The sequence below is a fragment of the Schistosoma mansoni genome (assembly GCF_000237925.1).
Source record: "Schistosoma mansoni, WGS project CABG00000000 data, chromosome 3 unplaced supercontig 0124, strain Puerto Rico, whole genome shotgun sequence".
NCBI classification, from domain to species: domain Eukaryota; kingdom Metazoa; phylum Platyhelminthes; class Trematoda; order Strigeidida; family Schistosomatidae; genus Schistosoma; species Schistosoma mansoni.
The window spans coordinates 994,017-1,009,142 of NW_017386010.1; the positions used below are offsets into that span (position 1 = coordinate 994,017).

A 15,126-nucleotide genomic window follows, 5' to 3' on the forward strand; every position below is an offset into this window, starting at 1 on the left:
GTAATTTAAGCGAAACAATGGTCACATATGATCAGCCCATTAGTTCAGTATTGTCTTTTCAGAGGCATCCCTATACGTGGCTCAAATCCTACTATCCCTGAAACAAAACGTGCGAACAATGAATCGTCCAGTTCACAGAAAGACAATATCTTATTAGGCGGCCCCCATTAAAAATTTGCTGGGCCAGGTACCCCCGCCCACGAAGAAACGGGAAACAAAGCGAGCAGTATAGCGGGATTACCAGGTGGGTGCCAAAAATGAAACTAGTCATAATGCGAAAAATGTTTCTAATGAATCTAATGATCAAAATTCTCTAATTTTTCTGCCAGATTTATATTATTTTGCTGATTCATATGTTCCTGTTCAAATCTCTTATAAAAATGGGAGAAAAATATCGGATGCATTAAATGATAATCAAGAATCCAATACAACTTTCATAGATACTGATTATCCTAATGATTCATTATCTACTAATGAGGTTCCGAGTAAATTCAAGGAAACTGTTTCAGAAGAATCAGACGCTGGTGACCTCAAATCGAATGTCGTCGATTCTCACAACCTAATCAGTTCTGGTGGATTCTCTGTTAAATACGACGAATATGTTTTAAATAATGGCACAATAATGGTAACTTGGGTACATGAGGATCCAACAGTCTTTCGTGGGGGAGGAGGAATTCGAGAAATTTAAAATTCGGATATCAACTCCGGATTTCTCAAAAAGGGGAGGTGTTATATCCCCTGGTGAATTATGAATGGTAACTCTAAGGACTATTTATCGACCAATGTATTATGCTTATTTCCTATTGTACAATTGTTACGTAACTAAACTATTCATATTCGTGTTTCTCTTATCATTAGCTTTATTTTGATCTTTGATTTATGATCATACGATTCTTGAGTTATAATCAGTTTATTGATTACTTTGGTTTGTATAAAAACCCAGTGTGTTTGTAAATAATGATTCATATTGCTGAGGCTGTTATTTGTGTTCTGGACTTAACGGGCTGGGCTAGGCAGATAGGAAGGGCCGAATAGCACTCAAGACTGCTCGTACGATTTCAAGTATCATTTGCGTCCGATCAATATAATCCACTACCTCTCCAATCGCACGTATATATATATTACGAGCCCATACGATATAACAACTGACGACGGGGCAAAAAAATGGCTCTAACTTCCGATCAATTTCAGTTGCTAATCCAGAGACAAGAGCAGCGCTTTAGAAAGAGTCAATTGGAATTCATTGACAAGTTACATGCAAAGCTGCTGAATCACCCATGCTTTGGGGGTGCAACGGAAGTTGACGCATTAATTTCAAAATTGCGTACAGAGCTGGAAAACGATTGCAGAACGAATGAATATACCGGGGAAAGCCTCTATGAATCCGTGAAAAGCAGTAATTTAAGCGAAACAATAGTCACATATGATCAGCCCATTAGTCCAGTATTGTCTGTTTCAGAGGCATGCCCTATACGTGGCTCAAATCCTACTATCCCTGAAACAAAACGTGCGAACAATGAATCGTCCAGTTCACAGAAAGACAATATCTTATTAAGCGCCCATAAAATTGCTGCAGTACCCGCCCACGAAGAAACGGGAAACAAAGCGAGCAGTATAGCGGATACAGTGGTGCCAAATGAAACTAATCATAATGCGAAAAATGTTTCTAATGAATCTAATGATCAAAATTCTCTAATTTTTCTGCCAGATTTATATTATTTTGCTGATTCATATGTTCCTGTTCAAATCTCTTATAAAAATGGGATAAAAATATCGGTTGCATTAAATGATAATCAAGAATCCAATACAACTTTCATAGATACTGATTATCCTAATGATTCATTATCTACTAATGAGGTTCCGAGTAAATTCAAGGAAACTGTTTCAGAAGAATCAGACGCTGGTGACCTCAAATCGAATGTCGTCGATTCTCACAACCTAATCAGTTCTGGTGGATTCTCTGTTAAATACGACGAATATGTTTTAAATAATGGCACAATAATGGTAACTTGGGTACATGAGGATCCAACAGTCTTTCGTGGGGGAGGAGGAATTCGAGAAATTTAAAATTCGGATATCAACTCCGGATTTCTCAAAAAGGGGAGGTGTTATATCCCCTGGTGAATTATGAATGGTAACTCTAAGGACTATTTATCGACCAATGTATTATGCTTATTTCCTATTGTACAATTGTTACGTAACTAAACTATTCATATTCGTGTTTCTCTTATCATTAGCTTTATTTTGATCTTTGATTTATTATCATACGATTCTTGAGTTATAATCAGGTTATTGATTACTTTGGTTGTATAAAAACCCAGTATGTTTGTAAATAATGATTCATATTGCCGAGGCTGTTATTTGTGTTCTGGACTTAACGGGCTGGGCTAGGCAGATAGGAAGGGCCGAATAGCACTCAAGACTGCTCGTACGATTTCAAGTATCATTTGCGTCCGATCAGTAAAATCCACTCCTCCCTAAATTGGCGTTCATATATTAAATTGGGCACTCATACGATATAACAGCTGGAAATCACGACTATGGAATGTAAGAATTCGTAGTTACTAAACCATCAAGAAATAATAGAGGGATGTCTTATAGACGGAATAGGAATTTGGTTTCGAAGAAAATAGAAGAATATAAAAATCATTTCAAAAACATTGTTGTTCTACCAACGTTTCCCGAGAAGATTCCCGCATGGTTTTGTAGGGAGAGTTGGTAGAACCGAATGAGAGTTGATCCTGATAGTTAATCATTAATTCCATTTAGGAGTTAATGATCTATATTTCTCGTATCTCCAAATCTGTTGTTTGTTAAATATTTAGTAATGTTTGTTCTTGTGTTCATTATTTTGTTGGATGATAAACCTCTTCTAATGTACGGTTATTTATTGTTCTGATATGAACCCCTGTATGACCGACTAGTCGCTTTTGGCAGTTTTCAACCTTTACAACTTTAATTAATTTGCTGTGCGTTGGAAGCCTTATAGGAATTTCCCGAAAAGTCTTTACTGAAACTATGTCGTCCACTGAGTTCAGTAGAAACTTATCATAGTATTAGAAAAACGATAGATTCATTATCATATTCACACTAGATACTTATCGATTTTGTGGATAATTTTAGCATGCTTGAGGATTCAGGTTGGTCAAGCCCTATTTGGTGAAACCCAAGTGCCTTTTCTTGAAGTGTTTTCCGTTTTTCGAGGCTCACAAACCCACTGTGTGGATGTGATTGCCTTGGAGAAATCGTTACCCTTGGGTTTTAGCATGCAGACGTTGCACCAGGAACAAGTATACGTTACATACATACCGGTGACACATTAGTTTCCATCCATTCATCCCATGTCATACGTATAAGTATATTTGATCACCTGGGGTGGTGGTAGATGGTCACTGCTACCTCCAAACATATTTGTTACAACTTACCGTCTCTTACGCATTATATGCATACTACTTGTACATAAACATAATCATACACAGTCTCAGGTTTGGGTCAATGGTCCTTTCTTCTTAGTATTTGCTGCCACTTCTTTTTGTTATGTCTTCAACCCGCTGGTCCTGGCCATTGATTTTATTAGACATAGGAAGACATTTTGGCTCACATATTTTTTGCGAGTCCGGTGCGTGTCCTTTTATATACCTACATACACAACTACACAAGCCGAGGCTCATGCAATTTCTATACATAAGCAAACACATCGAACAGTCTGCAAGATTTTAAGAGCCTAAATGTTAGGATCCCAAGTAATCCAGTAACAGCAGGGCGGTGGATTGATCCTATTTCCACCGACAACCCAAGTTAGCTAGTAAAGTTGACCCTGCTACCCAGAAGTGCTGCTTCTAAAATATTAGAGTTGTACATAAACCTATATGTATCTTTGTTCTATGTACCTAAACTAACCGTGGAATTAAAGCCTCTTCTCATACTTATCACATTTCGTCTTTTGTTTTCGGCGTAATCATGAGAGCATTCTGGGATCGAGGAAGCTGCTAGAAAGTCAATGTTACTCGTATTTTACTTATCACAATATGTCCTAACCATTGTTTGCTTCTATTAAAGAGGTATTGTCACATAATGAATGTGGTATTTTACTTAATATGATCCAGAATGACTGAGGTGTTTCATGTTATTCATCTATATTACACAGTAGTAAGGGCTCATTCATACTGACATCACACAAGTTAACAGTTAACACTTCTGGTGATTTACTACGCTTTACCTCAGTGAACTACGGAAATGTCATGCAACACCCAGTCTACTACTATTAAAACAAAATACTACCGTTTATTACGAAACATTTTAAACTAACCTAAAATTAAAACGGAACATTGATTGAATGTTTTATTCTGATTGTTTCAATGACTAAATCAATCTTCAAATGGAATTTATTCAAACTGCCTAGCGGTACCAATTAAAATCCATAATCGAAAAATTTTCTATCTCATTTCTCATCAATACTTCCAAAATGTTGATCTCTTGTTTGGAACCACTTCCTAACACTTTGAATTTCATAATAATAATAATAATATAAAAATAATAGTAGTAGTAGCTATCAGAAGGGGTTTTGTGGAGATTTAGTATTTTTCATAGTTGAAAGCGTGAGTCAATTGAAGCCAGACCACCTGGAAAGTACATCCAGGAGCTCTAGTGAGAAGCAGTGACCAGTGGAGTTCAAACCACGTCTGTCGTGAGATAGGAACTCATTGAAGACAATTGGTGAATGGTTGCTCAACTTGGTGGATCAGTTAAAGTTAGACATTAACACCGTTGGATGCCAGCTCAGTGGTCTGTCGGTTAAGGGCTCTGGCTCGAGACTGGTAGGTCCTGTGTTCGAATCTCGCCCGCTAGGCGGGATCGTGGATGCGCACTGGTGAGTAGTCCCATAATAGGACGAAACGGCCATCCAGTGTTTCCAGGTTTTCGATGGTGGTCTAGCTACAATTGACTCACACTTTCAACAGTAGTAGTAGTAGTACTAATAATGGTAATAGTAATAATAGCTTTATTGAGTGCTGTAAGTTTTATTCCAGTAAATTATTATTCCGTCTAAAAGATTTTGAAATCGGTAGATCATTTACAGTGTTCGCAGTTTGAAAATCGACAACCCGAATGTTTGATTGGTCTTCTATAATCTGATTTCATTGTGAAAATTCTAATCTCTTCAAATTCACCTCTATTTCCAGACGCAGCTGCTGTTTTAATCCCTCGACTAGATCTATTATTATCATTGATTGGATCATTGGCTGGATCAACACTTGCTTTCATATTACCTGCAACTTTAGAAATAATTTTCTTATGGTCTGATCGTCAACAAATCTCATGGTTTTGGTTAACAGTATTTACTAAACATATAATCTTTATATCAATTGGTCTGTTGAGTTGTTTCGGTGGTTTGATTGCTACAATTATACAAATTATTAAAGCATTCCACTCTAAATAATCCTAATTAAAGTTGATTATATATATATATATATATGTATTATTACCTCAATTGAAATGTTCATATTGTATTGTAAATCACCAATATCTTACACAACAATCGTTGCTTCTGTCGCTGTCAAACCAGTTAGGACAAAGCATAATAGTATTCATTCTTCAATGCTCAATGAATATAAATGAGATTATTTTTATGCCTCTACAATATCAGCTGATTATATCAGTCAATCAATCATCCAAATTACTTTCTTAATTTCTAATTCATCAAACTATTGATCATTTCAATCATATTTTGTATTTACTCTCTTTTTTTGCATAATGTAAATTTGCTTAGTTTTCTTTTCTTTCTTTTTTTAATGGAACAATCCTAAACCCATTCACAATCAATATACCTTTGATATCAGAATAAAATTGTTTTTCTGGAAAATAAATCGGATAAAAATTGTTTTTATATAGTTGAAATCATGAGTCAATTAAAGCTAGACCACCATGAAAAACCCAGAGGCACTGGACGGCCGTTTCGTCCTATTGTGGGACTCTTCAGCGGTGCACATCTACGATCCCGCCTCACGAGATTCGAACCCAGGACCTACCAGTCTCGAGCCAGAGCACTTAACCGATAGACCACTGAGCTGGCCGGCATCCAATGGTGTTAATGTGTAACTTCAACCAATCCACGAAGTTGAGCAACCATTCACCAATGTCTTCAGTGTGTTAATATTCCCCAACAGACCTGGTTGAACTCCATTGGTCACTGCTTCTCACTAGAACTCCAGGAAATACCTCATAGAGCCAGTCACTAATGTGCATATGATCATCTCCACAAAACCCCTTTCTAATAAAAATTGTTTGTTTGTTTTTTTCAGAAAAGAGTTTATCTTTTTTTCATCTTTCTGTTTTTGTTTACGTTCACTAAAATCTAAACTGAATTCTGTTTTGATGTATAAATTATTTTATTATATCATAGATATGCTATCCAGGTATATTATTCGATAATTTACTGTGATTAAAGTGTACTTCGTCTAAATTTAATCGAATAGTTTCATAGTATTTAAGTACTAAATGAGACATTAAATGTTTAGTTTGAATAGTTGACTGTGTTTAAAATCTTCTTTGTACATCATGTAAGGAATTAGTATGATAATAGATTGTAATTATTAAGTCTGCAAAAACTTCAACTCCTGAAGCCCCATAAATCACCAGGCTCAGATGGCTTACCTCCGACCCTTTTTAAGGATTGTGGCGATTTTCTGGTTAAGGAACTGACTCCGTTGTTATAGATGTCTGGCAATTACAGTGTCCCAACATTGTGGAATGAGTCTATAATTGTCCTTGTCTAGAAAACGGGTTAGACATGGTTGCCCAATCTCACCATTCCTCTTCAACTTTACTATCGATGACGTTCTGGAAATGGCAGTGTGGATCTGTTTCCTGGGGAAAGACTTCTCGACCTTGAGTATGAGGATGATGTTCTCTTATACTGTACGATGATACCCAAGCCATGCAATCCGCAATTAATCAGTTGGCAATTAGGGTTCGCAGGTATGGTATGTTCTTTACACCTTCAAAGTACAAAGCACTTTTACAAGACTCAGGACTGATCGTGCACTCACCCTGGGTAGTGGGAGGATAAAGTAATCGGGAAGTTCGTGTACCTGGGTAGTCACCTAAGTGCTGATGGTGGCGTAAGTGATGAGACAGATTCACGTGTAGCGAAAGTCAAAGCGGCTTATGCCAATTTTGGCCACCTTTGGCGCTTTCGTGATGTTAGTTTGGCTGTAAAAGGTCGGATCTACGACGTGTCAGAGCAGTTTTGCTCTATGCTTGCGAGACCCGGCCTCTCCTAGTTGAAGATGTTAGACGGCTCTCTGTATTTGATCATCGTTGTCTCAGAAGGATTGCTGACATCCAGTGGCAAGCCATGTTATTAATGCAGAGGTTCGACATCTTGTGTTCGAGTACAGCGAAGATAATGCAACTGGTGTCATCATCTTGAAAAAACCGACTTCGGTGGCTTGGACATATCTTACAAATATCGTCCCAGAGAATTCCACGTCGTGCTTTATTTACCGACATCGGGACAGGTTAGAAAAAGCGTAGAAGTGGTTAGTGTATGATACGGTGTCGTGGTACGAAAGAAAGTTGTACAGGACTGGCTTCTGCTGGTCCTTCACAACTCCCTGGTTAGGGTTCTATAAGTGTTCCAACACAGTGGTCCCAGACGTTATAAGTCATGGCTCAGAATAGAAGCCAGTGGCAATCCTGCTATAACTTTGTCTTCATAAAAATCAACGTGACTTCTTTCACTTAAAGTGTTCTTTCTGCTTGTATTTCTGCTAACCGAACTGCTCCTATTATTATTATTATTGTGTGACACATATGTATTTGGTGACCCCTTGTGCCAATGTTTATATATTCAAATAAATAAATAAAACATATTTTAAGACAGTATAAATGAACTACTTTACTATTCATTTGTTATTCATATTTAGTTTAACTATTTTCATAGTTTACTAAAATTCAAGGAATCTGTAGATGAACTTTCGAGAATATAAGTTCATTATGTAGAATTAATTTATAATTAGGTAATGAATCAAATATACATTACATCCTAATGAATAACTGATTATATAATAAATGAATGTTACATGTTACATGAATCAACGGTAAAGTTTTATCAGAAGGGGGTTTAGTGGAGATTTTAGTAATTATATATAGTTAAGATTATGAGTCAATTGAAGCTAGACCACCATAGAAAACCTGGAAGCACTGTATGGCCGTTTCGTCCTATTGTGGGACTCCTCAGCAGTGCGCATCCGCGATCTATCGTTTAAGTGCTCTGGCACGAGACTGGTAGGTCCTGGGTTTGAATCTCGCTCGCGATGCGAGATCGTTGATGCGCACTGCCGAGGGGTCCCACAATAGGACAAAACGGCCGTCCAGTGCTTCTATGTTTTCCATGAGGGTCTAGCTTCAACAGACTCATGATCTTAACTAGGTGAAGTTTTAGTTTGATTCATTGGTAACTAGAAGTGTAAATAAGAAATATTGGTTCAATGAAAAGTTCTCTTTTTGGCAAATTCATTTTCAAAGCTTTACAACTGCTAATATATACTTAATTTTCAATAATGATAATAATTACAATAATAGTGATGTAGTGAACGAGAACGTAAGTGGAGACAATCAAATGTATTTAAATACAAAATCACAGAATCTCTTAGTAAAATTTGAGAACTATACAGTAAATGTCGATCAATCGTCTCAAATATCACTGTTCCTTCATTTCCATACGAATCGCTATTTGTTTCCATTCATTCCTACTCGAGCTCGTGCTGCCAGACATTCTATTGCTGACTAGACTTATATACTACTTACGTTGATATAAGTGGCGCACACCACAGTGATGATTAAATCCTGCTAGACATGATAACAGTGTGGTAGAATAAACAAAGTGATCACAATTGATTGATCACTGGGTGGGGAACAATGTCATGTGTGTCAAGTCCGGATAGCTCAGTGAGGACATCTCTGACTGTAAAGCTGAGTGACACGGGATAGAATCTGTCAGGAGGCACTAGTTCCTTCAAGATCACAAGTACACCTTGCTGACGAGTTCCAAGTAGCACGAAACCCCGGGTCCGGAGGTTCCTGTTGATCACCTCCAACCACCATCTTATCTAAACAAAGTAATGAAAACATTATCAAGGAGACTAATAATAATTCTGTTGCTGAGATTATGAATATTCATCATGAAGATGGAAAGAAAAAGTTATAATTGGGAAATAAAAGGCCTAATGTGACAAGATAATATGTTGAAATTGAGATGAGATTTAATCAGATGGATCATGAAAACAGGAACAACTCAGGTGTAAAAGGTATATGGAGAAGATAAAGGGGAAGCAGATGAGCGTAATTATAATCATTTTGAAAAGTAAGTGTATATTTGTGATTGTACAACATTGAAAATGAACTCACTGAAAAGAGAACTCTTCGCTGAACCGATTTATTTTATGTCTCAGTGGGTATATCTTATTTAGTAAAAGTGTAAGTGACAAGAATGTACTTAGCGTATACATAATTATTTGTTATAGCCTTATATTAGCAAGGGTTTCATTATAGGTTTATATTTATACCAATAAAATTATGCCACTTTAAAAGGAGGCAGTTACTAACTGAAGGCAACGGATGATGGTCGCGCAGTAGCGTGGATCGGTTAAAGTTAGACATTAACACCTTTGGATGACGATCGGTTCAGTGGTTTAGAGGTCGAGTTCACTCGTAAGACCTAAAGTCCTGGGTTTGGATCCCGTGTACGGGATCATGGAGGCGCACTGCTGAATAGTGTCATACTAAGACGAAACGGTCGTTCAGAGCTTCCAAGTTTTCCATGGTGATCTAGTCTTAATCGACTCATGAGTTCAACTATAAAAGAATATGTCATGTTTAACTTAATAAAGACCGATATTTCATGAACGAGATAATGTGTTTATATATCTGGCATTTTATTGTTTGAAGGGTAATATATTGAACGTCTATCACTTTGGCGAAAAATTCAATTTCGTGAAACATAGATACATATTTTAACCAATTTATATTTATCAGTGAGGGGTTGTGGAGATTGTTGAGTTTATAATGACATCATGAATGGATTAGTGTAAAACCACCATTCCGTTCTAGTATGGATCTCCTCATTAGTGCGCATCCATGATCCCGTACACGGGATCCAAACCCAGGACTTTAGGTCTTACGAGTGAACTCGACCTCTAAACCACTGAACCGATCGGTATCCAAAGGTGTTAATGTCTCACTTCAACCAATCCACGAAGATATATTTTGTTAAGTTTACCATAATGGTCATTATTCTACGTAATTTTGCTCTTTGAATAGTACTAACTAAAGTTAACCATACCTCTATTTATTTGATTAATTACTCTCATGATTCGCTTATAGACAAAGAAGACTTACAAAATGAGTTAAAAGCATCTGTATACACTCAGTTCATTCCTACAAAATATTTACCAAATTCAACCACAATGACTTTCCAAACTATAAAAGTGATGCAGTATATCTGAATTATTTTTTCTATATAAAGTTAAGCCTTAAAAATAAAGAATCATTTCTATTTGAATAAAGCAGAATATGTCAATGAACCGGATACAAAAATCAGTGAAAAATATGGTACAAACTAGATCATATAGTAGTAGTACTGTAAATAATCCATAACAATGAAACATTAAGGAAACAAACATTGATAAATTATAGCAGTGGAATCCATCTTTCCTCATAAAGCTTGTGACTTCACACCATATTGAGGTAGTCCGCACAGGATGAACATATGCTAACAAGAGACTGATCAATTGAAGTCCTAAATAACAATGGAAATGATATAAGTAAACAACACCAAGTGAATTGACAAATTATATTTAGACTAGCAAACTTTTAAGTAGTATATAACTAAGCTTATTCACATACTATACTTTTTAATTATTTGAATTTATAATAACAAGTAATATAAGCACTTTTAACTAAAATAAGATCAATGTGTACTTAGATATGTTTATATTAACTGTTTGATTTATATTGTTTATTTTACTATTTCAAATTATGGTAACTCGTAAGGTTATGTGAAGATGGACATTTATCTAAGGTTGGAGTGAGAATTGGTGCAGTCATAGAAAGGTTGAACATATTGAAAGTGGTTATTGGCTAACAAACCTTTGGTAAAGGCGATTTCCATTTAATTTGTTTGTTTAAGATATCACAATATGTTCAGGGACTTACTTAAACATTATAAAACAACGTAGTTGATTGAACTGGCTATATTCGTAGTTTGGATTTTGAAGATTACCATAAACCACATCTTGGAAAAGCCTAAGACTTCTCTAACTAGAGGGAAGAAAGTTAGCTATAATGGTTATTAACTCTCCTAAATAAAAGAGCTTCATAAACATTAGACAACGATCTTCACCCGGTTAGTCCTTATGGAAGCTATTAGCTGAAGACACTCGGTCAAATACTTAGGTTATATCCAGATACAACCTATGTGACATGTTTTTTCTCCCTAGATAGCAAAGACGAAGGCTCACATTTCTGAACTTCATCTCACGTTCAAACTTATTGCTAGTAAGAACCATTCTTCCTTTTTGTCCCTGGAATACTTATCGTTAGTTATCTGGGATCTTGAATTGTCCTAATTTTTATTGTATAAAGTGTATCTACAATAGTTTTGAGGTAAAACTGTAATATAAATTATAAGGGATTTACAGAGTTGTTAAAGCTTTACTATTTGCCAAAGAAGGTTTAGAAGCTGAAATTTTGATAATGACAAAACGTCATGAGACTAGACTCAAGTTTTAATATAAACTTAAGATAATGATAATAAATTTACAATGAGTTCAGGTCTGCATAAGAACTTTCTAAATTAGAACGACTAGTTTCACAGTATTTGGGCGCCGAGTATGTGAAAACTGAAGTTTCGATCTATAAGACTGATAGGAAAATTTATATTTATGTAATCAAATAGGGTATTTTCTGTTATGAATTTCCGAAAAGGCCATAGCCAATTTGTTGTGATTTTATGCCCGGCTTTTCTCACGTGGTTTATCCATCAGTCGAAATACGACTTATCCATTCTTAGCGCTGAGTCAAACCAATGATGTCCGACCGGTATGAGTAGTATAGCGTCCTTATCAGTCCTATGTCTGCCTGGCCCTTCCAATTGAGTCCAGAACACCAATGACAGCTTCTGCTATGCGAATAATTTATTCCAAGCATACTCGGTTTATATACCAGACAGACAGACCGCATCACACCATAAAATAGAAAATAATATTTGTACACGATCAAGCCGAATGTGGCTGTGAACGTGGGATACAATAGTCAATAAACTGAGTATGATTAAGGGACAGTAATTCGTATAATAATAATCAATAGGTCAAAATGAAGTTTATAATAAGATGAATATAGATATACACAATCTAATCACTGAATAAATTCATTTAGTATTGTTTGTTTGAATCTTCCCATTGATGTTTAGGACCGCAACTGGTCAGTCTCTTATTAGCATATGTGCATACTGTGCATTTTGCTTCGATATAGTCTTAAATCACAAACATGGCGTTTGAAGCGAAAGGTACTGGGTTCGAGTCCCAGAGTGAACATCAACTCTGGGATGCAGGTACATCCAGCTGACGAGTCCCAAATAGGACGAAGTGTCGCGCATCCTGGATTCCACTGCTAGCCACTATCCATCTTATAATCAGCTTATAATCACTGAATAGTTATATAATAGGAATATATATAGAATAATAGTCAATTAATAGATCCCGGAAGTTACTCGTACTTATGCCTTCACTAGGATATAACAATTTCAACATGACAATGAAAGATTAACAAATTCTATATGAAGTACTTATTCATATAATTTCGGGTTTCATAAATTTAACAAGTTTCACTTGATTAATAGCCGTTTTGAAAAAAAGTTGTTACTGTCTAGCTGATAACTGTAACATTATGAAATATGAATTCTGTATCCTAATATCAAAAGTGTAATGAAATTGTTGCTGGAGACAATAAATAAGGAATTCAGTTAAGTATCTATATTCTCACAGATAAAGATCAACCCGAAATCCCGAGTACTATCTATAAAAAATAGATAAAGTTTAATATGGAAAACAAATGAGATGCATTTTTTTATTTTGGTATTCAGCAGTGCATTTTGGCGTTTCTGTCCAGTTCATAAAGTAGACAGCCTAACTATTAAATGTATGACATCGAATCCGAAGAATAACGCAATATCGTAACATGATGATTGTGTAATTATATCCGCGATGGATATCTCAAAGCATAGAAGTTTAGATTACACTGATCACAGTCTACCAGGAGATTCTTTAAAGTTTATCTCAAGAAACATATATATATATATATATATTATAGTAGTATCTCAAAGATTATTAAACGAGTATAAAAGTCCCCCTTAAACGAAAATATTGTAACCGAAAATCGCTAAATTATCTAGAAAATGTAGAACACACCATAGATTAGCAAACCATCGTATAATTTTCCTTCCCTGTATTAGTTCATTTTTAATTAATTAATAGTAAAAATTAATAGTTGAATTCAAGAGTCGATGTAAGCTAGACCACCATTGAAAACCTGGAAGTACTGGACGGCGGTTTCGTTCTAATTAGGCACTCCTCATTAGTGCCTATCCATGGGATCCGAACTCAGGACTTTAGGTTTTATGTGCGAACTCGACCTCTAAACCACTCCGATGACCGGCATCTAACGGTGTTAATGTCTAACATTAATTGATTAATGATTTTGCACAACTATTCATCCGTTGTCTAAGGTAGATACCTGTATCTTACCGACATGGATTGAACTCTACTGGTCTAGCTTAAATCGACTAATGAGACCAACCATTAAAATCACTACAATCTCCACAAACCTTCATTCTAATAAGAATTAACGCACTGAATTATTATGTGGACAATGTTTCATGAATGAGCTTTAACAATGTGAATGTTAGAACTAACTAGTGATTATCTATTTCAAGTAAATATCTGGTTGTGTTAATCATAAGGATTGGATATAATCAATGTGTTTATTTCATGCATCATCGTAATACTGTAGCGAACAAGAACATAAATGGGGACAATCGAATGTGTACGTATATAAAATTACAGAATCTCTTAGTAAAATCTGAGAACCATATATTTGCAAAATATCCACCAATCGTCTCAGACTTCATTGTTCTTTCTCTTCCATACCAAACAATCTCCGATCTCGTTCTCTTCTCTTTGATCTTCATTATCTTTAGCCTTCAGACATTTCATTTCCGATTAATGATACATACTACTTATATCTGTCAACATCAGTGGCATATACTACAATACTACTGGCGGGGGCGTTATTTACGAAATTGAGAGGACGAAAAGCGAATGTCCGGTGCTTTAACCGGGTTGGTGAACACGGAAAGTCCACCTAGGGGAGTTGGAAAACCCTGATTCCAAATCAATGGTGCACATGGGCTGGCTCCAGTATCTTGAGAGAACAAATGGCATATGAATCAATCGTTGGTCACCGGCTACCATGGAACTGTATCTCCTTTTGATGCTCCACTGTCTTGTTGATCAAACCTTTAGGTCAAAGGCTCCGGGTGTGGCCTCCTAGGAAAACCACCTGCTTCCGTTTGGGCACCCGGACAGTATCACAGCCCTCATACAAATCAAATGAGATTTGTGTGGCGCATATATATCTGATTCCCTTTCGTACCAATATTTATGTGTTCAAATAAATAAATAAACTTAATTATTCAGAAATTATCTAACGTTTATTCGTTTTATTCTTACTTATTATTATTAGAATTTGGTCGTTACCTAATCACCCATGTTACTAACAAGATTGTAGTATCTTGTTCTACTTAGGGTATACATTTATTTATTCTCTTAAAGTAATGTGAGCTCATTACAATTTCCAAACAAACTTATTTATTTTTTCATAGTTGAAATCATGAGTCAATTGAAGCAAGATCACCATGGAAAACCTGGAAGCACTGGACGGCCGTTTCGTCCTATTATGAGACTCCTCAGCAGTGCGCATCCACAATCCCGCCTCGTGGGATTCGAACCCAGGACCTACCAGTCTCGCGACAGAGCACTTAAACGATAGATCGCGGATGCGCACTGC

The 15,126-nt window shown here is 36.1% G+C and overlaps 1 protein-coding gene across 1 annotated transcript in view; it reads left to right on the plus strand.

The window, feature by feature from the left end:
- The window catches only part of Smp_029360 (amino acid transporter, putative), a 26,949-nt gene extending 21,106 nt beyond the window's left edge, over positions 1–5,843 (plus strand). Inside the window, exon 10 of the mRNA XM_018791280.1 lies at positions 5,184–5,843. Within this exon, the coding sequence (XP_018645556.1) occupies positions 5,184–5,440 (257 nt within the window). The 3' untranslated portion in view covers positions 5,441–5,843. The remainder of the gene's footprint in view (positions 1–5,183) is intronic.
- Positions 5,844–15,126: the final 9,283 nt, after the last annotated feature.